General features: G+C 41.7%; 1 protein-coding gene across 1 annotated transcript in view; it reads left to right on the top strand.

The window, feature by feature from the left end:
- Nucleotides 1-10112: 10112 nt before the first annotated feature.
- The window catches only part of LOC308276671 (uncharacterized protein), a gene marked incomplete at its 3' end in the record, with an annotated part of 35231 nt that continues 19348 nt past the window's right edge, over nucleotides 10113-25995 (top strand). Inside the window, exon 1 of the mRNA XM_080715494.1 lies at nucleotides 10113-11050. Within this exon, the coding sequence (XP_080571620.1) occupies nucleotides 10167-11050 (884 nt within the window). The 5' untranslated portion in view covers nucleotides 10113-10166. The remainder of the gene's footprint in view (nucleotides 11051-25995) is intronic.

Here is a 25995-nt window from a genome sequence, read left to right as displayed (position 1 = left end):
AGATCTGGGTATCTTGCTTCCTTGGTTCTGTTATTTTGTGCCCTAATGGCTTTAATATCTTATCATTCTTCATAGTAGAATAGCTGGCCAATGTCATGGGTGAGTGCAGTGGGTGGATTTTTTACATTAGGAAAGAGATGGGTACTGGTGAGCAGTGTCTCATGGGAAACCATAATTAATGCCACTGTGCTGTGCACTTGACACAGTGGTGACAGTGGAAAATTGTTTTGAAATGTAAATTTTACCATAAGAGTAGAAAATTAGGATATATCAAAAAATACACAATTTTACCATAGTAAAATAGAAATCAAAATCAAAAGAATCTGTTTAAAAAAACAAAAAAAAAACCCCATATATGGTATAAATGAATTCCTATTGAGTGTAGAAAGAGCTCCAATCCTTTAATGGACAGTTTCCTCTTTGTTTTCTCCTGTTAGTGTTGGGCAATCCTTAGCCGGGCGTGGTGGCGCACGCTTGTCATCCCCACGCTTGGGAGGTGGAGACAGGAGGATCACACAGGTTCGAAGCCAGCCGTGCTGGCTTAAGAGACCCTGTTTCCAAAAATAAAAAAAAGTATAAAATAGGTCTGGGAGTGTAGCCCGGAGGTAGAAGGGCTTCCAGGAACCCCAGTACCACCCACCCACCCACCATATATATATATATATATATATATATATATATATATATATATATATATATATATATGGCAATCTTTAGGGTTTGTGATAAGCTGGACCAATTTGTCTAATTATGAGCCCTGTGCACCGAGTCTCAGCCATATAATAGTCAATAATGAGTTTGAGCCTCCATCCTTTCAACTGGATGGTTCCAAGTCCAGTGGGCTCTGTATCTGTGTCTCTTCCTGCGTGAAGACGCTCCCATCGGAAACTTCATTGATAGCAATCCCGAGAAGGGGATCTGAGCCTCCATTGGGCAGCAGAAAGTAGACAAACTTTGGTTGCAACTCTGTGGCCGTGACCCATCCGAGACACAGCGCAAATCGCTAAGTGCGGAGAGAGGTGAGGATGGAGGGAGGATTGTCTGAGGCCTCATTTACTATCATTTGGGCAGATGTTCTTTATGGGTAGCTGCATGGGGGATTAACAACGTGGAGGCGTTCTGTTCTGAGGACTGTGAGGTTGGTGGTTTTGGTCATGGTGGGATGGAAGGAGGAGTCCTAGAAATCCTCGGTTTTGTTTCTTTCCATGCTGATCTGCTTCCCATGAACAGCTCATCCATGACGGCAGAAAATGGTCCCTTCCGAACTGATTTCTAAGCCCTCCGAAAGGTTTACGAAGGTGGTGCCTTCAGCCTGTCCATTTGATGGCTGAAGTGAGTTCCGTAGCTGTGTTCCCCTTCCCGTGGTTGTGTGTAGAAGGAAGACACCTATCCGGCATGGCTTTATTATATTAATCCTGTGGACAGAGGCTGAGCATTCGTTGTGTGGCCAGTGCCAGGCCCACTGTTCCGCATTTCCTTGCCCCTGACCCAGCAGAGACACCAAGAAACCCATAAGTTCTGGAGCAGAGGGTGGAAGGAGAAGGGCAGGCCACGACCAAAGGCCTGCTTTCTCGCAATGAAGGCAAATATGACATTTTGGATAGGCAGATAGGAAGCAAAAATTTAGCGAAGAGAACGGTGAAGTTTTAAGTCCTTGGTTATGTTTGGGCCATAGAAGCTTCCATCATTTTTACTTTCTTTAATTCTTATTATTGACAGGTTGGGTCAATAATAAGAATTAAAGGGACCTTAGAAAAGGAGGAGGCTGCTGGGCGATATCGCGAGAGGGGCGGAGTTTCCACGCATAACTCCGCCCACAAGACGTAAACTTTAAAAGGAAGGGCATTTCCCTTCCAGCATCGGAGGAGGAGCTCGGAGGTTTTCAAGAGTGGTCCAGCTCCTATACCCGGGGAGACCACATTAAGATTCTTTTTCTTCTTGGCACACTGGTCTCTCTCGACTTTTTTTTTGCGCCCAAAAGCCTAATAATTATATTTCCCATAGAGCCCAGATAATGAGTTTTTCGAAATTGTTTTCCTAGCCATCCTAAAGATTTGTCAAGGATCAGAAGAAGGGCATCTCCACAGTGATACCAAGGACCACACCAGGGCTTCCGGAATGCGGGCTCTGAGCTCTGTGATGTGTGTTTAATTTCTTCCTGGTTGTCTTCCTTACGTCATCCACTAAAACATCTTACTTTTAATTTTTATACTTTAATGGGTGCACTGTAATCATACATCATGGTGAGGTGCAAAGCAACGCATAAACACAGGCGCACAGTACTTGGAGTAATTCCATCCGTAGCATCCTTCTCCTCCTTCCTCACAGACGCGTTTTATGATTTTACAGAGAGGAGGGAGGCAGTGCTGCTTTTGTAGGTGTGGCCAGGCTTCCAGGTAGAGCAGAGTTTGAGCTGGGCTGCCTGATGCCTGTCACTCCAGGAAGAGAACCTCTGCTCCGTGTGACTCTTCACTTTGGGGTTTGGTAGATTACGGGACAGCAGCGGCAGGTATCACTTGTGGTATCTAGAGGAAGGCCAGCCACGGCCCACAGGAAGATCACAGAGGAGTCAGCACGTGAACACTCAACATAGATCTCTGTTGTTTCCCCACCTCAAATACACTTCTGCTGCTTACACATCTTTCTCTCCTTCCTTCCTTCCTTCCTTCCTTCCTTCCTTCCTTCCTTCCTTCCTTCCTCAATGAAGTGTATTGGAGTGGCCTCAAATACACTTCTGCAGCTTACACATCCTTCCTTCCTTCCTTCCTTTCTTCCTTCCTTCCTTCCTTCCTTCCTTCCTTCCTTCCTTCCTTCCTTCCTTCCATGTAGGGAAACTCACAAGACCCATTGTGTGTGTCTCTTTTTATGGCTCTGAACTTCACTAAGATGTAGGACTAAGATGTAGGTCACACATCATCAATAAAATCATTTTAAACAGTTTTCTGATCAACCTCAGCCTTCTTTGCCTCTAACCCTTCCAGGTGCTTTCAAAATATTAAGCAGATATAATATTAGATGTCAGCCACTAAGCCAAGCATGGGAAGGGGGGATGGGGAGGGAATGCTGTGGGGATTGGGTAGGGGCTCACTGGGAGATGTGTGCATGTATGTCTACACAAGTTTTTTTTTTAATCCCATTATGATGTATGAATACAGTGCACTAATAAAAATATTAAAAAAAGATATTAAATAGAAAATTATCTGTGGACTTCAAGGAAAACACAAATCTTCAATAAGTTGATTAGATTCATTGATCAAACAATTAGTTGATTATATTATCCCCTGATGATAGCATAGCTTATACAAAATCTCTCCTTAGAATTATATACATTGGCAGGGCGTGGTGGCGCACGCTTGCAATCCCCGCACTTGGGAGGCTGAGACAGGAGGATCGCGCAGGTTTGAAGCCAGCTGAGGTCAAATTTTATTTAAGAGACCCTGTTTCCAAATAAAATATAAAATAGGTCTGGGAGTGTATCCCAGAGGTAGAAGGCCTCTGGGTTCCATCCCCAGTACCATACACAAAAGAAAGAATTATATACATTGGAAATATAACTATATATATTTATATATAGTTATATGTAATATATCCATATATATTTGAATGAAAATATCAATTCAATATGTCTCTAGATTGACTTTGTGCTTAAGGCTCAGGAGTCTCACAGGGCTTTTACATCCTAAGAGTACTCATACCACTTTACCACCAAAACCAACTAACACAGAGATTCCCAATATTACCCCTAAAAATAAACACATTGACATTTGTTTCCATAGGCAAAGTCATACTGTTCCTACATATTTATATAGATTATATTTAACGCCTGCTGTTTTTATTGTTAAACACATGGGAATAAATAATAAAAATAAAATCCTATCTAAAAAACATTAAAAAGTTTCCAGACATTCCTTTCCTCCTTGACTTCTTCCTCCATTAACCTGGGAAGTCCTTAGAGGCTGGGATAGCGTGGACCAATTTGGCTAATTACGAGCTCTGCGCTTTGAGCCCCCAAGGTCATTTAATGGAGAACAGTCATCCCGTCCTTCCGGCCCTTCATTTGGACGACTCATTACAATGGGCTCCATATCCGTCTGTACGTCGTCACGGCTGGCTGTCCAAGGAAGCTGCTGCCTGAGACTGTATTCAGATCAGCCCTGAGGACAGAGCCTGAGCATTCACTGGGCGGCAGACATGGGACGGTCGTCAGATGCACCCGGGTTGACTGTGACCCGGCAGAGAGCCAGCGCAGCCCAGTAAGAGCAGACGCAGAAGTTGGCTGCGGGAATGGGTCTGATAAGTATCGTTCCCTCATGGTGAGGACAAGCCTAAGAGCGTGCCTAGTGAGAGGGGAGGGGGCATCATGCAGAGATTCAGTTAGGAGCATTGCAAATTTTATGTTCCTGGTTGTGATACAGATTCCAGAAATCCTGTTCAGAATCTGCTTCCCAGCTGGGTGTGGTGGTGCACACCTGTGACCTCAGTACTTGGGAGGCTGATACAAGAAAATCACAGGTTCGAGGCTAGCCTCAGCATCTTGGTGGGACTTGCACATCAATCTATGGAGACCCTGTTTCCAAGTAAAAGTTTTAAAAGGACTGGGGCTGTAGCTCAGAGATAGAATATCCGTGGTTCAATTTCTAGTACACCCCCCAAATTTGTTTTCCAACCACACTGATTCTACTTCCCGTAGACGTTACCCGCAATTGCAGAAAATCAATCCCTTGAAAGTGTTTATTATGAGCCCCAGAAGGAGCACTAGGGTGGTGGCTGGTAAAGACGAGGAAGAGGATAGCAGTGACCCTGAGATTCTGAGCCAGCACAGTCACCTTCCTGAGGCCCAGGCACAGGCACTGTGTAACTAGTTCCTCTTCACCTGCATTGCCTTCCTCTAATAAAAGAGAATTAAAAAATTACTGTGATTTTAGGTAGAAAAGAGTCACCCGAGAAAGAAACCCTCGCTTGCAGTGTGTTTCTTGCTTATCATGTCTCTCCTTCCTCCTTCCTTCCTTCCTTCCTTCCTTCCTTCCTTCCTTCCTTCCCTCCCTCTCTCCTTCCCTCCCTTTCTTCCTTCCTTCCTTCCCTCCTTCCTTCCCTCTTTCCTTCATTATACCGGGGATTGAACTTGGGTATTCTACCTCTGAGCTGAACCTCCAGACCTTTCTACTTTTTAAAATCTGAAGCAGTGTCTGGCTCTGTTGCTGACTGTCACTAAACTTCTGAGGCTCATTTCAGATCTGCGATCCTCCTGTCTCAGCCTCCAAGCACTGGGGTTACAGCTGTGTGCCACTCTGCCCAGCTTTTTAAGGTTTCTTAGAGATCACAGCGTCTGAGTGGGGAGCACCAGCTGCATCCGGAATAGAAAGGACGGGCAGCAGTCGCAGGGGAGAGTAGTCATGTGCTGTTCAGCACAGATCCTCTCTTGCTTCTTATCAGAATGTATTTACGGCTTTCCACATCCCCCTGCAAGTTCCTATTCAGTTCACAAAATCTCAAAAGGAGACCTGGTGAAGTGAGGTCTTGATTTCATTCCTACGCAGGAAATTGGAAGGATTTTCCCCCCCCTCAGCTGTGGAAGCTATAGAGAAATTTTCTCCTTTTCCCTCCCCAAGCCCTTCCACCATTCTACTGGTATTTCTCCTTATTTATCCCCTCTCCCCTCTCCCCTCTCCCCTCTCCCCTCTCCCCTCTCCCCTTTCTCTTCTCTTCTCTTCTCTTCTCTTCTCTTCTCTTCTCTTCTCTTCTCTTCTCTTCTCTTCTCTTTCTTCTCTTCTCTTCTCTTCCTCTCTCTCTCTCTCTCTCTCTCTCTCTCTCTCTCTCTCTCTCTCTCTCTCTCTCTCTCATTGAATCTTTTGGGGATCTGGGGATGGGACCCAGGGGCATTCAACCTCTGAGCTACACCCCCAGCCCTATTTTTTATCCTTTATTTTGAAACAGGGTCTCACTAAGTTGCGGAGGGCCTCACTAAGTAGCTGAGGCTGTCCGCAAACGCCATCCTCTGGTCTCAGCCTCCCGAGTGCTGGGATGACGAGCGTGCGCCCCCACACTCCCTGGTTTCTTTCTAGCTTCCACATAGGAGAGAAAACCTACAACTTTTCATTCCCTAAAACTGGCTTCTCTGACTTAGCACCATATTCTATAGTTCCTTCCGTTTTCCTGGAAATGACATGTTTGTTCTTCCCTATGGCTGAGTAAAATTCCACCGTGCATGTACAACAGTTTCTGTATGCATCCAGCTACAGACAGACACCTAAGCTTATTTGGAAGAATAAGAGGATGTGCTTGATAAGGACTGAATTGTTACAGGCCCGAGAAATGCAGATACTAAGCAAAATCCTATCACTTGTTGGAAGTCCAACAGCCATCTTCAACACACAGAGGACGTGAAAATCCTCACTTGTGTGATGTGGAGAGAGGTGGAGGGATATTCAAAGAGCTGTCCTAGTGATTCAATGGAAACTAAGGGACGTTACCACCTCAGGGCATGCTGGGTATCAGCCTAATTGTCAGAAGTGGATGTGTGAACTCCACAGAGAGACGGGGGTCCACAGATGAGAGTCAGCCAGTGCACTTCAGAGGAGGAAGGCGGTGTGTTGTGGACTGCTCGGATGACGTTTAGTGACTTACTACCTTAGCTACTAAGAAAATTGCGTATGAAAATATAAGTCAACACTGACATGGCATTTTGTTTTGTTTTGTTTTTGGTGATGAGAATTAAAACCAGTCATTTTATTTACGTATGTACGTATGTATGTATGTATGTATGTATGTATGTATTTTTGTGGGTTTGGGTATGGGACCCAGGGGCATTCGACCTCCGAGCTCCACCCCCTGCCCAATTTTTTTTTCTTTATTTTGAAACAGGGTCTCACTGAGTTGCAGAGGGCCTCACTAAGTAGCTGAGGCTGTCCGCGAACCACGATCCTCCAGTCTCAGCCTCCCGAATGCTGGGATTCCAAGCGTGCACCACCACGTCCGGCTTACTCTTTTCTTTTGAAACAGGGTCTTGCTAAATTGTGGAGGCTGACCCGGAACCTGCCACCCTCCTGTCTCAGTTTCCCAAGTACTGGGATTACAGGTGTGTGCCATCATGCCCAGCTCTGATACGACATATCGACAGGGAAATAACCCCACAGATTCAGGCCATTTCTTTTTTTGCCTCTGGGGGACAAAAACAGAAGGGAATAGAATCGATCACAGTTGCTGAGAACTCAAAGTTCATTGCTAATAGCTGGAATTTCTGCACAATGCTGGTTTTGAAGCTAAAGTGATTAATTTTTCATACTTAATGCAGACAGTGGGTATCTCTGATAGTAATCACGAGAAAATTAACGAGGCATTTTTAAATGTCAGGAAATATTGTACAGCACTGTTTCTCAACGCTGCTTATAAGGAATTGCCAAGAATTCATATGCAGACAGTCTGATTAAATTGACTTTGTTCTGAGATCAGTGTATCTAGATAGTTTATTTAGTTTTATAATTTGATTGGTGCACTGCAGTTTCAGATCACGGTGCAGTGCAGAGTGAGAGGGACGTACATGCCCACAGCACTTGGTCAGCGTCCCAAATTATCCTTTGGTATAAATATTGAAAAGTAAGCTAGGCGCGGTGGCGCACGCTTGTAATCCCAGCATTCGGGAGGCTGAGACAGGAAGATCAAGGTTCGAGGCCAGCCTCAGCTACTTGGGCCCTCTGCAACTCAGTGAGACCCTATTTCAAAATAAAGAATAAAAAATAGGGCTGGGGGGTGTGTAGCTCGGAGGTAGAAAGCCCCTGGGTTTCATTCCCAGTACTGCAAAAAATATTATTGAAAAGTAAGATTTGCAAACACTATTCTATGCACTTTACAAGATTTTCTTATAAAATGTTTTTCTTGCTAGGTGTGCTGGTACAAGCCTGTCATTCCAGGACTTCTGGAGGCTGAGACAGGTGGATTCGATGTTCAAAGCCAGTCTCAAAAACTTAAGCATGGCTCTCAGAAACTTAGAGAGACTTTGCTTCAAAGTTAAAAAAAAAAAAATTAGTGCGGGGAGTATAGCTGGGAGGTAGACTATCCCTGGGTTCAATTCCCATCACTGTGCAAAAAAAGTATGTCTTAGGAAACCCATTGAGTAGATAACTATACCTTCTTTTTCTGTTATTAAAAATTAAACCCAGAAGCATTTAAGCCACAACGCAGCCTCTTTTTAACATTTGAAACGTGGGCCCTCTCAGTTGTTGAGGGTCGCGTTCAGCTTCTGAGCCTGGCCTTAGACCTGCAATCCTCCTGTCTCAGCCTTTCAAGTCCTGTGAGGACAGGCATGTGCCACCGCGCCTGACTCTAATCCCGTCTGTCACATGAGAAAAAAGTCACATTATGTTTACATTGTTTTCTCTCTTATGCATCTCCACCCGATTAAATCATAACGTGAACTTGCACAAGAATAATGAAATCTAGTTGCCTCCTGATAACCAGAGGATTTGCAAACAACGTGTCAGGAAGGATCGATGTAAAAATAGTTTCAACAGAAGGAAGTTGGCATGGAAACCTGGGCTTTGGATCTTCCCTGGAGCTAAAGTTATCAAACATATATTTAAGAGGATTTATGATCAGAAAAAAGCCAGTTTTAGCAGCCCACTGTAGAATATGTAATAAGAAAAAGAGAAGGACCTGTTTTCTACATCAGCTGTTTTACTGAGATTGCGTGGTATTGATTAAAAAAGTTCTGTATAAAATGAACAGTTTCTAAATGTTTGTTAACATTTTATTATGGTTTAATCACTGATAGTTGTAGTATGCAAAATGCCACATTTGTGATCAGTGAGGTTGTATGAAGATATGTATTTAATGTAATATGTAGTTAATGAAATAATTTTTATCAAAATTTGAAGCCTGCCAAATCAAAGATGGAATGTACATATACAAATGTACACATATACGTACTATATTTCTATCTTACCTATCTTTCCACACATATATGACTTTATTTACTCTTCTCCCATATGGAAGAACAAGAAATAAAGAAATAAAAATATATATGAACAGGGTCTCATTGAGTGAAGCCCTTTGAAACTCAGTGAGACCCTGTTTCAAAATAAAGAATAAAAGCTGGGCGTGGTAGCGCACACTTGTAATCCCCGCACTTGGGAGGCTGAGACGGGAGGATCGCACGGGTTTGAAGCCAGCCTCAGCTACTTAGTGAGGAGGCTCTCAGCAACTTAGTGAGACCCTGTTTCCAAATAAAGTATAAAATAGGCCTGGGAGTATTGCCCAGAGGTAGAAAAGCCCCTGGGTTCCACCCCCAGTACCACACACAAACACACACAAAAAGGAATAAAAAATAGTGCTGAGGTATAGCTTGGAGGTAGAATGCCCCTGGGTTCCATCCTCAGTACCACATATAATTTTAATTTTGACAGATAAAACTGTAACAATAATGGATTGTGAGGTGATACCTTGACAAATGTATACATTGAAAAATTTAAAACCAGGTTAAATATATCTTTCTCATCAATTATCTTTCATTTATTGAATGATCTCTAAAGGGCAAACGGTATTTGACTGAGTGCCATGTAAGTAGGGACTGAAGCCCCATGGAAGGTAACTGATACTAACAGTGTTTTCTGATGAGCCATCAACTTTAGTGTTCAGACAGTTCAGTTGTAGATCTGATCGAGTGTTTAGAGTATCGTAGGAGAGGGGACTGATACCATTGTGTTTTTATAACATAGGACATATTTGATGTCTTTTCAAATTCTTTTATTGAAAATGAGTTTTGTTCTTAAAGGGAAAAGAACATTTCTGGTTCTCTTTTATTTTTCTTAAAAGAGAAAGAAGGGGATGCATTTTTTATTGTGAATGTTGACATGCTGTCTTTAATGTTCTTGGTTTCCTAAGAACAATTGATTATCTCTAAAACAGGTGTTTATACAAGGAGCTGAATAACACAGACACCAAATAACCCAGGAATTCTAGCAAGATTTGGCTGGTCACCTCTGGGATATATTCCTTACGCTATATGAAACCAAAGGGCTCAGGCTTAACTTTTGAATTCTTGAATTAAAAAATATATAGGGTTCTGGGTGCCTGTTTATTTGTTTTTCCCCCTCAAATTTATTTTCCTTTCCAAAAGGTGTCCCAGCAATACAGAAGCACACAATCAAACACGTGTCTCAGAATTCCATCTCATGGGACTCTCAGAGGATCCTGAACTGCAGCCCGTCCTCTTTGGACTCTTCCTGACCATGTACCTGGTCGCGGTGCTGGGGAACCTGGTCATCGTCCTGGCAGTCGGCTCCGACTCCCACCTCCACACCCCCATGTACTTCTTCCTCTGCAACCTGTCCTTGGCCGACATCTGCTTCATCTCCACCACGGTCCCCAAGATGATTGTGGACATCCAGACACACAGCAGAGTCATCTCCTACGTGGGCTGCCTGACGCAGATGTCTGTTTTTTCCATTTTTGGAAATATGGATAACATGCTTCTGACCATGATGGCCTATGACCGGTTCGTGGCCATCTGTCACCCCCTGCATTACTCAGTCATCATGAGCCCTCGCCTCTGTGTTTCTTTAGTTTCGGTGTCACTTATTGTTAGTTTTTTGGACTCCCAGCTGCACAATTTGATTGCCCTACAATCTACCAGTTTCAAGCATGTAGAAATTGCTAATTTCTTCTGTGAGCCTTCTCAACTCCTTAATCTTACCTGTTCGGATACCCTCAACAGTAACATAGTTATGTATTTTATTGGTGCCATATTTGGTGTCTTTCCCATCTCGGCGATCTTTTTTTCTTACTATAAAATCGTCTCCTCCATTCTGAGGGTCCCATCCTCAGGGGGGAGGTATAAAGCCTTCTCCACCTGTGGGTCACACCTCTCAGTTGTTTGCTTGTTTTATGGGACAGCTATAGCGGTCTATCTTGGTTCAACTTTATCATCTTCCCCTAGGAAGGATGTGCTGGCCTCTGTGATGTACACAGTGGTCACCCCCATGCTGAATCCCTTCATCTACAGCCTGAGGAACAGGGACATTAAGAGTGCCCTGTGGAGACTCCACAACAAAGCCAAGTGATTTTTCTTTCTGTTTCATCCTTTTGTATCAGGTGACTTAAAAAACCCAATCATGTAGACCTGCAGATACTTCCTTTTTGGTCCCATTGTTTTTCTCCTTTATTAATTTTATTTTTTCTTGGTGCTTGGGATTGAACTCAGGGACATTCTGCTATATCCCAGCCTCCTCTCCTTTTTTTTGAATTGGAGATTGAACCCAGGGGTATTATGCCTCTGAGCTACACTCCCAGCTGTATTTTTATTCTTTATTTTGAAATAGCGTCTCACTAAGTTTTGGGGGCCTCACTAAGTAGCTGAGTCTGGCTGTGAACCTGTGATCCTCCTGTCTCAGCCTCCCAGGTACTGGGATTACAAATCTGTGCCACCACACCTGAATTTACCCCAGTCCTTTTTATTTATTTTTGTTTTGAAACAGATTCTCCTTAGGTTTCTGAGAGTCTTGTTAAATTGCTGAGACTGGCCTCGCATCTAAAATCCTCCTGCCTCAGCCTCCCAAATACCAGGATTATAGGTGTATGCTACCATGCCTGCCAGACCAGAAACATTTTAGATGTCATTTTGTTCAGAAGAAACCCAGGTGTATTCTTTACTTCTTTTATTTGGATTTTCTAAAACATATATTTGTTTCCATTTGAATTTTTACTGGAGGAAAAGATATATATGCTGGTTCGTAAGTGATTGTCTTTCTGGTCCAATTTCACCCTTCTGTAGTTCTCATTTGATGCTGAATGGAGACTTTATGAAATCAGTATCCTCATCTCCACCTGGTTTTGTGTTACACACTATGGTTCACAGTCACTAAATTTCACTTTCTTAAAAACTCAGTATATTTTAGTACTCTGTCCACACTCCTTAGATCTCAGAGTTTAAGAGGCTCCCTAGCTACTCTGTCTGTGACTACAGTGCGTCCTTCTTACCATTACCCTATGATAACAATTCAGCTGATGTCCTGTATTAAAATACTCGGCCATAAAGAAGAATGAAACTATGTCATTTGTAGAAAAATGGACAGATGCTGAGTGAGATAAGCCACTCTCAGAAAGTCAGGGGTCATATGTGGAGGCTAGAAAAAAGAACACAAAAAGACTTCAGACAAAGGAGAAGGGAGACCAGTAGAATATAGTGGAAGAGGGTTGCAGGAGGGATGAGGGAGGGGAAAAAGGAAGATTGGAGAAAGAGACAGTTCAAATAATTCTATGGTCATATATGGAAGTATCACTCCCATTCTCACTAACATGTATGGAGAAAAATGGGATGGCATTCAGAAAGACACACACCAAATTCTGTATGCGTGTATGTTTGTATGACATTGAATCACTATGATGTATGCTTACAACGCACCAATAAAATTATATTTAATTGTGTTCAGTTATGACAATGAGAGTAATAACAAACTTTGGCAGTTTTTGGAAAAAATGATTAGATTAATTAATATGAGGAAAAGTAACAAAATAAAATAAGAGAGTGCCATTTTGGGCCTCTTCAGCATGCCCCAGGCACGCTGCTTTTTCTTCTCAAGAAATAAAAAACTACAGGCCTATATTGCTGATGAATTTTAACACATAACTGTTAAACAAAATACTAGCAACACACTGGGAGGGAGGAAGAGGGAAACTCTAAAATCTCTAAAGCACATGATGTACTTAAACAAAATTATCAAAGTCAAACATGGGAAGGAGGGGCAGAGAGGGAATGGGGTGGGGATCGGGCATGGGCTAATTGGATGATGTGTGCACGTATGTCTCCACAAGTCTTTTATCCCATTAAGATGTATGACTACATGCACCAATAAAAAATTTTAAAAAATCATACACCATGACTAAGTAGGATTCATCCCAGGGATGCAAGGCTGATTCAACATACAGAAAACAATTTATGTAATTCATCACATAAACAGAAACAAAGACAAAAGTCACATAATCATTTCAATAGACAGTGAAAAAGCATTCAACAAATTTCAACACCCATTTATGCCAAAAGCACTGCAGAGAATTGGAATAGAAAGATCATATTTCAACATTATAAAGGTAATATACAATAGGCACTCAGCCAACATCATATAAGTGGGAAAAAATGTAAGAATTTTTCCTAAAAACAGGATCAAGACAAGAATGTCCATCATTACTACTTTTTTTTTTTTTTACAATATAGTACTTGAGACTCTAGCCAAAGCAATAAGGCAAGAAAAGAAAATCAAAGGAGAATTGAAACTATCACTATTTGCAAACGACATGATACTGTACTTAGAAAACCAAACAAACTCAACCAAAAAGCTTATAGAACTGATCAACAAATTCAGCAGTGTCTGGATACAAACTCAGTCTTAAAGAATCAGAAGGATTTTTGTATGCCAACCACAAATCCATTGAAAAGAAATCCAGAAAACATTTCCACTTATCCCCCAAACAATAAAATACTTAGGAATAAACCTAACCAAGGAGGTAGAAGACCTCTACAAAGAAAATTATAAAACACTGAAAAAAGAAAATTGAAGAAGACCTTAGGAGATAGAAAGATCTTCTATGTTCTTGCATAGGCAGAATAAATATAATTAAAATGGCAATTTTTCCAAAAGTGATCTACAGATTAAATGCAATACCTATTAATTTATCAAGGTCATTCCTCACAGACATAGAAAAACTAGTTCTTAAATTCATTTTAAACAACAACAACAAAAAACCCAGAATAGCCAAAGTAGTTCTCAGCAATAAGAACTAGGTAGGAGACGTCAGAATACCTGACTTCAAATTATACTACAAAAGCCAGGCGTGGTGGCGCACGCTTGTAATCCCCGCACTTGGGAGGCTGAGACAGGAGGATCACACAGGTTCAAAGCCAGCCTCAGCTACTTAGTGAGGCTCTTAGCAACTTAGTGAGACCCTGTTTCCAAATAAAATATGTAAAAGGTCTGAGAGTATAGCCCGGAGGTAGAAAGCCTCTGGATTCCACCCCCAGTACCACAAAACAACAACAACAAAAAAAACCCCTACAAAGCCATAGTAATAAAAACAGCATAGTACTGGCACAAAAACAGACACATAGACAAATGGGCAAGAATAGAAGACCCAGAAACAGATCTGCACACTTATGGCCAATTGATTTTTGAGAAAGGGGCCAAAAACATACACTGAAAAAAAGATAGCCTGTTCAACAAAGTATTGGCAAAACTAGTTAACCATATGCAAAAAAAGGGATATAAACCCCACTTTTTCAAGATGGATTAAAGACTTGAAAATTAGATGAGACCTTGAGACTACTTGAAGAGGGCACAGGTCCAACACTGCAACACATAGGCACAGATAAAAACCTTCTCAACAAGACCCCCAAAGGCACAAGAAACTAAAGGGCTGATCAATACATGGGATTGCATTAAACTGAAGAGCTTCTGTACAGCAAAGGAAACCATCAAGAACCTCACCAGAGAGCCCACAGAATGGGAGAAAAATTTTGCCAACTCTTCCTCCAATAGAAGCCTAATATCTAGAGTATACAGAGAACTCAAGAAACATACAGGTAAGAAAACAAATAACCCAATCAAAAAATGAAGAAATTTAAATGGCCAATAAATGTATGACAAAATGTTCAACATCATTAACAATCAGAGAGATGTGAATCAAAACTACCCTGAGATTTCACCTAACTCCAACTAGAATGGCAATCATTCAAAACACAAACAACAACAGATGCTGGCGAGGATGTGGAGAAGTGGGAACTCTAAGACATTGTTGGTGGGATTGCAAATTAGTGCAACCACTTTGGAAAACAGTATGGAGAATCCTCAGAAGAATGGGAACAAATCTACCATTTGATCCAGCGATACCACTTCTGGGTATCTACCCAAAAGAAAAGAAACCAAACTACCAAACTAATGCATGTGTATCTATGTTCATAGCCCCATAATTCACAAATGCCAAACTATGGAGCCAGCCAAGATGTCCATCAACAGATAAATGGATTACAAGACTATGGAATATAAACACAATGGGATTTTACTCAGCCTTAAAGAAGAACAAGATTATGTCATTTACAGAGAAATGGATGGAAGTGAGTATTATGCTAAGTGAGATTAGTCAGTCACAAAAAGTAAAAAATTGAATGCTCGCCCTAATATGCGAAAGCGAGGGAGAAAAAGGGTCATAGGAGAAACTCTAGATGAAGAAGGAGAAACCATAGAGGTGCAAATAAGGCCACATAACTGAGAAAAATGGCGGGGGGGGGAGGGGAATTCTCTAATGTACATGATGTACACCCACAAATATATCAAAGTCATTCACTAAACCAAACATAAGAAGAGAGCAGAGGGGGAGGGGATGGGGTGGGAATTGGGGAAGGTCTAAATGAGTGATGTGTGCGTGTACGCCTCCACCATCTTGCACTCCATTAAGATGTACGACTACAATGCACCAATAAAAAATTTAAAAAAAAAATCAAAGGGTTGAGAAAAGTCACAGAAGGTTGTGGAATGTTGGTAAAAGAATGAAGTTTACAAAAGAAATATATATGTGATAAAGATGGTTTTATATAAAAATTTGTTAAAAGATTTGCAGTAAGGTTCTATTAAGCCTACTTCTTTTGAGACTTTCAGAGGTCATTTTATCATATTTATATTTGACCCATGGTGACTAAATTATGTGATTCATAACTTCAGTAGAGTTGAGTCAATCAAGCTCCAGATGATGCTCCAGATAATGCCCTAGATGAACATCTGCCAGAGCCCCTTGGACAGCCATGGATACCTCAAACACTGGCTGATCTAACCCTCAAAAGTAACTTCCTCACACTCTGAAGGCCGGGCCCCAGCTTGACCCCTCAGCATGAAAGTAGCTCATTTGACTTTCGTTGTCCCCAGTCCCTTTGGCCTGACGTGTGTCAGAATTAAAAGAAAGGGAGGGGTATGCTGGTTTTGGAAAATTGCTCTGTTATTAATTTCCAAACTATAAAAGGCAGTCAGAGTCTGGGTGTTGTGCAGGCGCTCAGGCGGCTGTTACACCACAGAGCTCCCCTCTCTCTCTGCCCTTTCTTCTACTGAGTTACCTATATTAAGGATGTAAAGGAAATTAAGGCCTTTAGCCTTAGAATCTCTAGAGACAGTTGAAGCATTTAGTCCTAGAAATAAGTAGAGACCATCAGTGCCTTGTTTACCTCCTCTCCTCGTGACCTGGCCTGGGTATAGGAGAGGTCAACTCTGTGGGCTGCTTCAGAGCACCCATGGTTGATGAATAACCGATACAGCCTAATACAATAGATGCAGAAACAAGGTAGATTATTGAGCTCTGCCCTTAGTAAGTACACTGTCCAGAAGCAAAGAGGCACCACCTGCCTAAGAAATAAGCTACTATTCCATTGTCTTGGTAATGCTGATAAGAAAAAACAAATGTGACTGCCTTCAGTTTTTATAGACCGCATTATCAATATTCATCTTTGATAGTGACTGTAGTATCTTATTGCTGCCAGCCACTATAAGAAGATTTTTTTTTTTTGGTGGTACTGGAGTTCCTGGAAGCCCTTATACCTCCAGGCTACACTCTCAGACCTATTTTTTATATTTTTATTTGAAAACAGGGTCTCTTATAAGCCAGCATGGCTGGCTTCGAACCTGCGCGATCCTCCTGTCTCCGCCTCCCAAGCGCGGGGATTACAAGCATGCACCGCCACACCCGGCGTTATAAGAAGATTTAAACTAAAAAAAAAAAAAGAAAGAAAGAAAAAGCAGTTCACCAGGCATGCCTGTAGTCCCTGCACTTGAGAGGCTGAGACAGGAGGATCTTAGGTTTGAGGGCAGCCTCAGCAAGAAGTGAGACTCTCACCGACTTAGCAAGACCCTGTTTCAAAGTTAAAAATGAAATAGGGCTGGGAGTGTATCTCAGAGGTAGAATGTTCCTGGGTTCAATCCCCAGGACTACAGAGAAAAAAAGGAAGCAATGCTAAATGCATATACTAAATTATCAGCACCAATTTCAATGACATGTATGGTGCAAGGGAGGGAGTGGGTTGGGATCTAGAGAGAAACACACCAAGTAGTTGTGCATGTATGTTTCAATCACTTTCCCTCATCATTTAAAAAAATTTTATTGGTGCATTGTATTTATATATCTCAATGGGACACAAGATGGTGGAGGCATACATGCACACATCACCCAATTATCCCTCAACTAACTCCCACCCCATTCCCTCCCCTCCTTCCTTCTCATGCTTGGCTTAGTGATTGACATTGATAAAGGTTTGTTAAAGTACCTCATGTGCATTACAGAATTTTTCTCTTCCTCTCACCCCTCCAGTTAGGTAGAATCTCCTTCTTCATCTAGAGTTCCTCCTATGACCCATTTCTCCCTAGCTTTCACATATTAGGGAAAGCATTTGATTTCTTATCTTTTGTGAGCGACTAATCTCACTTAACATAATGTCCTCCAGTTCCATCCATTTCCCTAAAAATGACGTAACCGTGTTCTTCTCTATGTCTGAGAAAATTCCACTGTGTGCATATCCCACAGTTTTGTAATCCAGTCATCTAGGTCACATGGTGGTGAGATGGGGTAGCTGAGGGACCTTGGCAGCCCCACTCTTCCAGCCTATCTTCATGGCTCGCAGCTTGCAGCCTTTCCTCGTGGTTGGTTCACATTTCTGGCATTTCTAAATTGCATTTTTTTTCTTGCAGCCTTAGCTTTGCTCCCACGGCTTCACAAATTGGGCCATTTGGGCCTGCTCACAGGGCCTGCCATAAAATTGCCTGGCTTCCCAGGCCGTCATCTGAAGTCTGGGAGGAAGACTCTTTTACTCCTTCTTTCCCAGAAAGCCTAACATTATCTGAGCACCAAAGCTGACCAAAAGCAGGAAAGGTAGTCATGCCCTTTTTCAATGATTGCTGTTGGGCCCTTTTCAATCACAGTTGCCACTGGACCTGCCTCAGTCATGGCTGCTGCTGTGTCTGTCTCAATTCTGGTCAACACTGAGCCTGTCTCAGTCCTGGTCACTGCCACCAGGCCCCCCCCCCTTTTTTTTTGGTGGTACTGGGGTTCCTGGAAGCCCTCTACCTCCGAGCTACACTCCCAGACCTATTTTTACATTTTTATTTGGAAACAGGGTCTCCTAAGCCAGTACGCGCGGCTGGCTTCGAACCTGCGCGATCCTCCTGTCTCTGCCTCCCAAACGCGGGGATTACAAGCGTGCGCCACCACGCCCGGCTAACCAGGCCCTTTTTAACCAAAGCCACCATTGCTGGGCCCTTGTCTCCCGGTTCAATGCTTGGGCTTGAACTTCCCTGGCCACATTCTTCCATTCGTTGTTCCTATGAAAAATACCCAACCTTCTTCTTCTCTACCATCTGCTTTTCTATCAGCATCCTGGCCCTCCCAACTTCCTCTCACAAACCAGTTCCAAAGACTCACAAACACGTGGTCCAATCTAGATAATTGGTAATCCCACTTCTCTGGTACCCATTTCTATCTGGGCCGTCATTCTAACTGATATAATCCAAAACAACTGACCCTCAATTTAGGGGAAGGGAGATTTGCTCACAGTTATTGGAGGTTTCAGGGTTCTGTTCATATGAGGCCGGGTCTGCAGAGCCCAGATTTGTCAGCAGGAAACACAGAGCAGGAGAAAGAAAGGGCCCCACTGTCAAGAAAGAGCACAGAAGCAAGGGAATTCACAGACAAAAGTACAGTTCCTAAAGCCACACCCCCAGGAACCCACCTTCCCCAGCCACACCCCATCTACCTAGGTTACCACCCAGTAAATACAGACCAATGGGTTTATCTACTGCTGAAATTACAACCCATATGACTTAATTACATGAACTCTGAACATTAATGCATGATTTCATCAGGGCACATTCCACATCTAACCATAACAGTATATCCATAAAGAAAATAAAATAAGCATGCCAAGCAATTACTGCCCTCCAATTTTATTGGGAAAATATTCACAGTAGACAACACATGCAATCAATGAAAGTATTTGTGAATGCATGAACGAAAAAATGTGGTATACAGACAAGATACAATACTATCAGGGCCTGAAGGGAAGGAATCCAGTCGCTTACATCAATGTGGTTGAAGTAGAACAACATGTATTATGTTGAAAGAATCAGATGCATAAAGATAAATATTGCATAATTTTATTCCCACTTAGAGTTTACAAAAATTGATCTCGTAGAAATAGAGATTGAACCTTACTATGATGCATTATTGCAATGTATCAATAAAATTTTTTTAAAGCAGTCCTGGTGGCGCATGTCTGTCATCTCAGTACTTGGGAGACTGAGTCAGGAGTATTGCAGGTTAAAGATCAGCCTGACCAGTGTAGCAAGATTCTCAGCAACTTAGTGAGATCTGGTTTCAAAAAATAACATGGGCTGGGGGTATGTAGCTTAGAATTAAAACGCCCCTGGTTTCAATCCTCAGTCAGTCTCTCTCTCTTCTCTTTCTTTCATGCACACACACACACACACACACACACACACACACACACACACCAGACATACACACAATAAACACACATGCAGAAAAGAAATAGTAGAATGTTGATTACCATAGGCTGGGGTGGATGGAGAGCAGTACTGGGAAAATACTGGGCAAAAGACACAAAATTCCACCTAAATATGAGGAATATATTCAAGAGATGATCCATACATGATAATGCGAGTTAATGATGATACACTATGTGTTTTATTTATTTATTTATTTATTTTTGGTGGTACTGGGGTTCCTGGAAGCCCTTCTACCTCCGGGCTACACTCCCAGACCTATTTTTACATTTTTATTTGGAAACAGGGTCTCCTAAGCCAGTGCACGCGGCTGGCTTCGAACCTGCGCGATCCTCCTGTCTCTGCCTCCCAAACGCGGGGATTACAAGCGTGCGCCACCACGCCCGGCTACACTATGTGTTTTAAAAGTGCTGAATGAATGTACAGTGCCCTACCCACAAAAATGATAATTATGTGAAATAATGCTTATATACATTTTTTAGATTTAACCATTTTGCAACATATAATTCTTTCCAATATCATGTTGTGCATGATAAGCACATATAATATTTGCTGACAATTCAAAAAATGAATAAATTTGAAAAATAAAAAATGAAAAAATTTAAAGGGAAAGGACTTTAAAAATATCCTTTCTAATATTATGGACATAACAGATCCACAAAATTTCTGAAGATTCTTCTAAGGAGATATATAACAGAGAGAATGTTCTTGGGATTGGTTTTTCATAAATAGTTAACATTTCACTGGGTGGTGGTGGCACATGCTTGTCATTCCATCCCTTGGAGTCAGAGACAGGAGGATCACAAAGGTTTGAAGCCAGCCTCATCTACTAAGTGAGGCTCTCAGCAACTTAGTGAGACCCTGTTTCCAAATAAAATATAAAACAGGGCTGGGAGTGTAGCCCGGAGGTAGAAGAGCTCCTGGGTTCCACCCTCAGTACCACCAAAAAAAAAAAAAAAAGTTAACATTTCTTAGAATCAAACTTGTGGCTTCCAAACCAAAGCAATAAATTTTTTCTTTAGAAAATAAACTTATATGATTCCACGATACCACCATAGACAAAAAATTGATCTAAAATTTCCACTTTTTCCGGGAAGATGGCGACCGAGAAAAGCGGGGCTTAAGAGTCCCGCTAACAACCAATCTCCATTACCACAAAAAGAGCGCCTTTCATAGCCAGAAAACACCATCACCAGAAAAACAAAAAAACCACCAGGCTCCAGAGAGAAAGCAGACTGAGAACAGAGCTCAGGGCCACAGAGGAGACACACGTGCCCGAGGACGCGGCAGCAGCGCCATACTGCCGGCGGCAGCGGCGAACTCAGCGGACGGCTACAGCAAGCCGAGGTGAGCCGATGCGGAACAGCCAGGTGGGATCTTTCGGCATAGACAGCATTTAAAGCTCCCAGTGGCTGAGCTCAGCACACGCTGCAGGGATTCAGAGTAGAAATCAAAACCAGAGAAGAAAAAATACGCCAGCCTCATGGCCGAGGGCGTGGCAGAGGCGCCATATTGCCACCGGCGGCGGCAGCAGCAGTGAATTCACCGAGTCCAGTACAGCTATATCTACGTACTCAAGAACAGTGAGTCAAATTGCGGGCCACAGAGGAGAAATCCCAGTATTGTGCCTCCTGGGACTTGACCCAGTGAGGGAGTGGTGGTGGCAGAGATATCACACCATAGGAGAGCGTGCAACCTGGCACCCCCCATAGTTTAAAGCAGCCTCTATCGACTCCCTGGGTTGGAGACTCTGTGATACAACCCAGTAAAGGAGTAGTAGGGTCTGAGATAATACAGACTCGAGATCCAGAGCACCTTAAGTGAAGCCATAGTGACCCAAGGGAAGAACCCAGAGAAGGCACAAACCTCCGAAATCATGGGAAAGAGGAATAACACTGAAGTAATGAATGTGCACAACCCCACAACATCAGAACCTGATAAAACAGAAAATCAGAGATTTCTAGAAGATCAAATCAGGAAAATAACTGTAGAAATAATAGAGGTGCTTCGAAAAGAACTCAGAGAGAGCCAAAAAGAGATAAAGGATGCAATTAATGAAGTAAAGGCCTCAATTCAAAGCACAAACAACCGATTAGACCACATGGAGAACAGAATCTCGCTCTTAGAAGATGAGCAATCCAAAAATGAATGCATAGTTTCTAATCTAGAAAAAGATATTCAACAGCAGGAATCTGACATTGAAGAAATATGGGTCCATCTTAAGAGAGCTAACCTAAGAATAATTGGAATAGAGGAGGGAAAAGAAAGTGATACCAAAGGGATCAACAATCTCTTCAAGGAAGTAATAGCAGAAAATTTTCCAAATATAGAGCAAGAGGTTGATACACAGATCCAGGAAACTTATAGAACTCCCTTTAGACAGGATCCGAGAAGAGGATCCCCACGCCATATAATTGTCAAAATGACCAATGTGGAAGCCAAGCAGAGAATCTTAAAGGCAACAAAAACAAAGGGCCAAGTGACATTCAGAGGCAAACCAATTAGAATCACTCCAGACTTCCCAAACCAAGTCATGAAAGCCAGAAAGGCTTGGAGTAACATATTCCAAACTCTGAAAGAAAACAACTTCCAGCCAAAAATTTCCTATCCAGCAAAACTTTGTATCAAATTAGATGGAGAAATAAGAAGCTTCCATGACAAACAGAAACTGAAGGAATTTATGTCTTCAAAACCAGCGCTAGAGAAAATACTCAAAGAGATTAACTACAAAGAAGAAATAGGTAACACTCACCAGAACCAGAGAAACAAGAGTTTCCATCCAACAGACAACTAAGATTGGTTATCTGTGGAGATTCATTATTTATGTTAGTCTTTTACCTATCTCTAAATTGTATTGTTTGCCTTTATTGTTGTTAATTTTTAGGATTTCTAGTTGGAATATTAATATACCTTCAGATATAGCATTTGGAAATATTTTATCCAATTCTATTAGTAACTTTTAACTCTGTTTACATTGTCTTTGGATATACAATATTTTCTTTTATTTTTTAGGGAGTTTGTATATTCTTCTGTTGCCTGTGCCATTGAAATCATATCCAAGAAATCACTGCCAATTTCAATGTTGTGAGGTTTTATGACCCAGATTTTCTCCTAAAAGTTTATAGTCTTAAGATTTATATTTAGGTCTTTTATCTATTTTGAGTTAATACTTGTATGTGGGATTAGGTAAGGGTCCAATTTTATTCTTTTCCATGTAATTATTATTTTTCAACAATATTTAGTTAAAAGATTATTATTTCCACCACCAATTGTTCGTGGAAACCTTGTCAAAAATAACTTGACAATATAGGGAAGAAGTTAGCTCTAGGCTTGTATTTAACTCCAATGGTCTATATATCTGCCTTTAGAACAGTACTACACTGTTTCAATTATTGTAGCTTTATATGGTTTGAAATCAGAAAATATACATCTTCTAGCTTTGTTTTTGCTTCGAGCTTGTTTTGGGTATCTAGAGTCCATATTCCATATCAGGATAGATTTTTTTCTGAAAAATAAATATATGATAGTTTCACCTAAAAAAAAAGAAAAAAATATTCTCTGGTAAGAAAGAAAGCAAAAAGAAATATTGAAATGTTATCTTTAAGTCATCAAAAGCTTGGTATCAGACAAATGAAACTGTTATGTGAGATTATCATTTTTAATTTTGGATAAATTGCTATAATACTAGATGTCAACCACTAAGCCAAGCATGGGAGGGAGGGATGGGGAGAGAATGGGGTGGGGATCGGGTGGGGGCTGACTGGGCGATGTGTGCATGTATGTCTACAAAAGTTTGTATCCCACTATGATGTATGAATACAGTGCACCAATAAAAAATAAAAAAAAAATAAAATTTCCACTTTGTTTTTTTTTTCTTTATAGCTCAAGAGACATGAATTGTCTGGAGACTGAAAATAACTATTTACTTAATCAGGAGCTCTGAGAATTCAAAGTGAGAGGTGCTAGAAACTATAAACCTTCCCCTAGTGGCCCTCACAGGTAATTTTCAGATCCATTCTCCTTGAAAGCCCAATTGTGTTTTATGGAAATGGATTGTGGGAAAGAGAAAGCTTCAGCGACAGTGACCAGAGAGAATCAGTGTGTTCCAGAGAGTGTGGTGGAGTCAGAAGGAAAAGAGAAACGGACAGAGGTAGTTTCCTACTGCCTCTAGAGGAGCGAGACTAGGAATGTCTATTTATTTGTCTATAAAGGTGAAGTCTCCGGACTTTGAAGATGCCATAATTCCTACTGAGACATGTCTCTTCCGGCCATTCTTTCCCCTTCTCTCACTTTTAATTACCGAGTCTCTTGTCAATAAGAACTTGTCTTTAGTGAGTCTTCGACTGTTCTCTACTCTTTCCTATAAAATGTGGGCTGTTGTGAGATTTCCTGCCTCTATTGCATTAGAGTCACTGCATATCTACCATGCACGAGGTATTGTCTACTGGGTTCCAGATTTAAGTTTTCTCTTCCTATTTTACTGGTGCATTTGACTTACTGAGTTCCTAATAGTTCTGTAAGGTTGAAGTTGTCATTCCTCTTAACAGCTACCAGTAAAATCCTCCTTCCTTCCTTCCTTCCTTCCTTCCTTCCTTCCTTCCTTCCTTCCTTCCCTCCCTCCCTCCCTCCCTCCCTCCCTACCTCCTTTCTTTCTTCCTTTCTTTCTTTCTTTCTTTCTTTCTTTCTTTCTTTCTTTCTCTTTCTTTCTTTCTTTCTTTCTTTCTTTCTTTCTTTCTTTCTTTCTTTCTTTCTTTCTTTCTTTTTCTTTCTTCTTTTTTTTGTGCTAGTTTGGGGATGGAACCCAGAGGCATTTGACCTCTGAGCTACTCCCCCTGCCCAATTTTTTATTTTGAAACTGGGTCTCCCTAAGTTGCAGAGGGCCTCACTAAGTAGTTGAAGCTGTCCGTGAACCGCGATCCTCCTGTCTCAGCCTTCCAAATGCTGGGATTACAAGCGTGTGCCACCACGCCCGGCTCCAGTAATGTAGTTATTTCTGATGTCTATCAGTCTGACTTCCTTTTCTCATATTACAATTCCTTTTTTTTTTTTTTTGGTGGTACTGGGGTTCCTGGAAGCCCTCCTTCCTCCGGGCTACACTCCCAGACCTATTATATATTTTTGAAACAGGGTCTCTTACGCCAGCACGGCTGGCTTCGAACCTGCGCGATCCTCCTGTCTCCGCCTCCCAAGCACGGGGATGACAAGCGTGCGCCACCACGCCCGGCACAATTCCTTTTTAAATGGTCATGAAAATATCAAATGACTGAAGTTGGAGAAGACTATCTTGGCATGTTTGTGAATTTAACATAAATACTTTCCTATTTTAATAGAGCATTCCCTGATAGCTATGCCTTAAAAAACAAAAGTTCTATAATGGCTTAAAAAGTGTCATTGATTTCTTTGTTGATGGATGATGGTAGAGGCGTGCATGCACACATAACCCAATTAACTCTTACTCAATTCCCACCTCATTTCCTCCTCCCTCCCTCCTTCTCATGTTGGCTTAGTGACTGACTTTGATATGTTTGTGAATGTACATCATGTACATTAAGGAATTTCCCTCTCCCCTCTCCTATCCGCCTCAGTTAGGTCGCCTTATTTGCTCATTTATAGTTTCTCCTTCTTCATCTAGCGTTCCTCCAATGACCCATTTCCCCCCTAGCTTCTGAATATTAAGAAAAGCATCCGTTTTCTTATTTTTTTGTGACTGAAAAATCTCAGATAGCATAATGTTCTTCAGTTCCATCCATTTCCCTGTAAATGACCTAGTTGTGTTTATCTTCACGGCTGAGTAGAAATCCACTGTGTACCTATCCCATAGTTTTGTAATCCATTCATCTGTGGATGGACGTCTTGGATGGTTCTATAGTTTGGTAATTATGATTTGTGCAGCTATGAACATAGATATGCACGCATTAGTTTGGTAGTTTGGTTTTCATTGTTTTGGGTAGATACCCAGAAGTGATATTGCTGGATCGAATGGCAAGTTCATTACCATTCTTCTGAGGATCCTCCGTACTGTTTTCCAAAATGGTTGCACTAATTTGCAATCCTACCAACAATGTATTAGAGTTCCCACTTCTCCACAACCTCACCAGGAAGTAAAACAGATTGAGATGTTAATAACATACGTTTGGCGGGGGGTGGTGGCACACACTTGTAATCCTCATGCTTGGGAGGCGGAGACAGGAGGATTGCTCAGGTTTGAAGCCAGCCGTGCCAGCTTAAAAGACCCTGCTTCCAAATAAAAAAAAAAACATAAAAAGTAGGTGCCTGGGAGTGTAGCCTAGAGGTAGAAGGGTTTTCAGGAACCCCAGTACCAACCCCCCCCCCAAATAATAATAACATACATTTGAAGTTGACATCTCTGGAATGTCCATTGTATGTCATTGAAACCACAGGACAACAATTCCATCTTGTCATTTAATTTCAGTCTTCAACTCTGCCATATAGTGTT

Source organism: Muscardinus avellanarius, assembly GCF_963383645.1.
Source record: "Muscardinus avellanarius genome assembly, chromosome: 18".
Taxonomy (NCBI): Eukaryota; Metazoa; Chordata; class Mammalia; order Rodentia; family Gliridae; genus Muscardinus; species Muscardinus avellanarius.
Note: the sequence above shows the minus strand (reverse complement) of the source record. Positions and strands in the feature narration are given on the sequence as shown.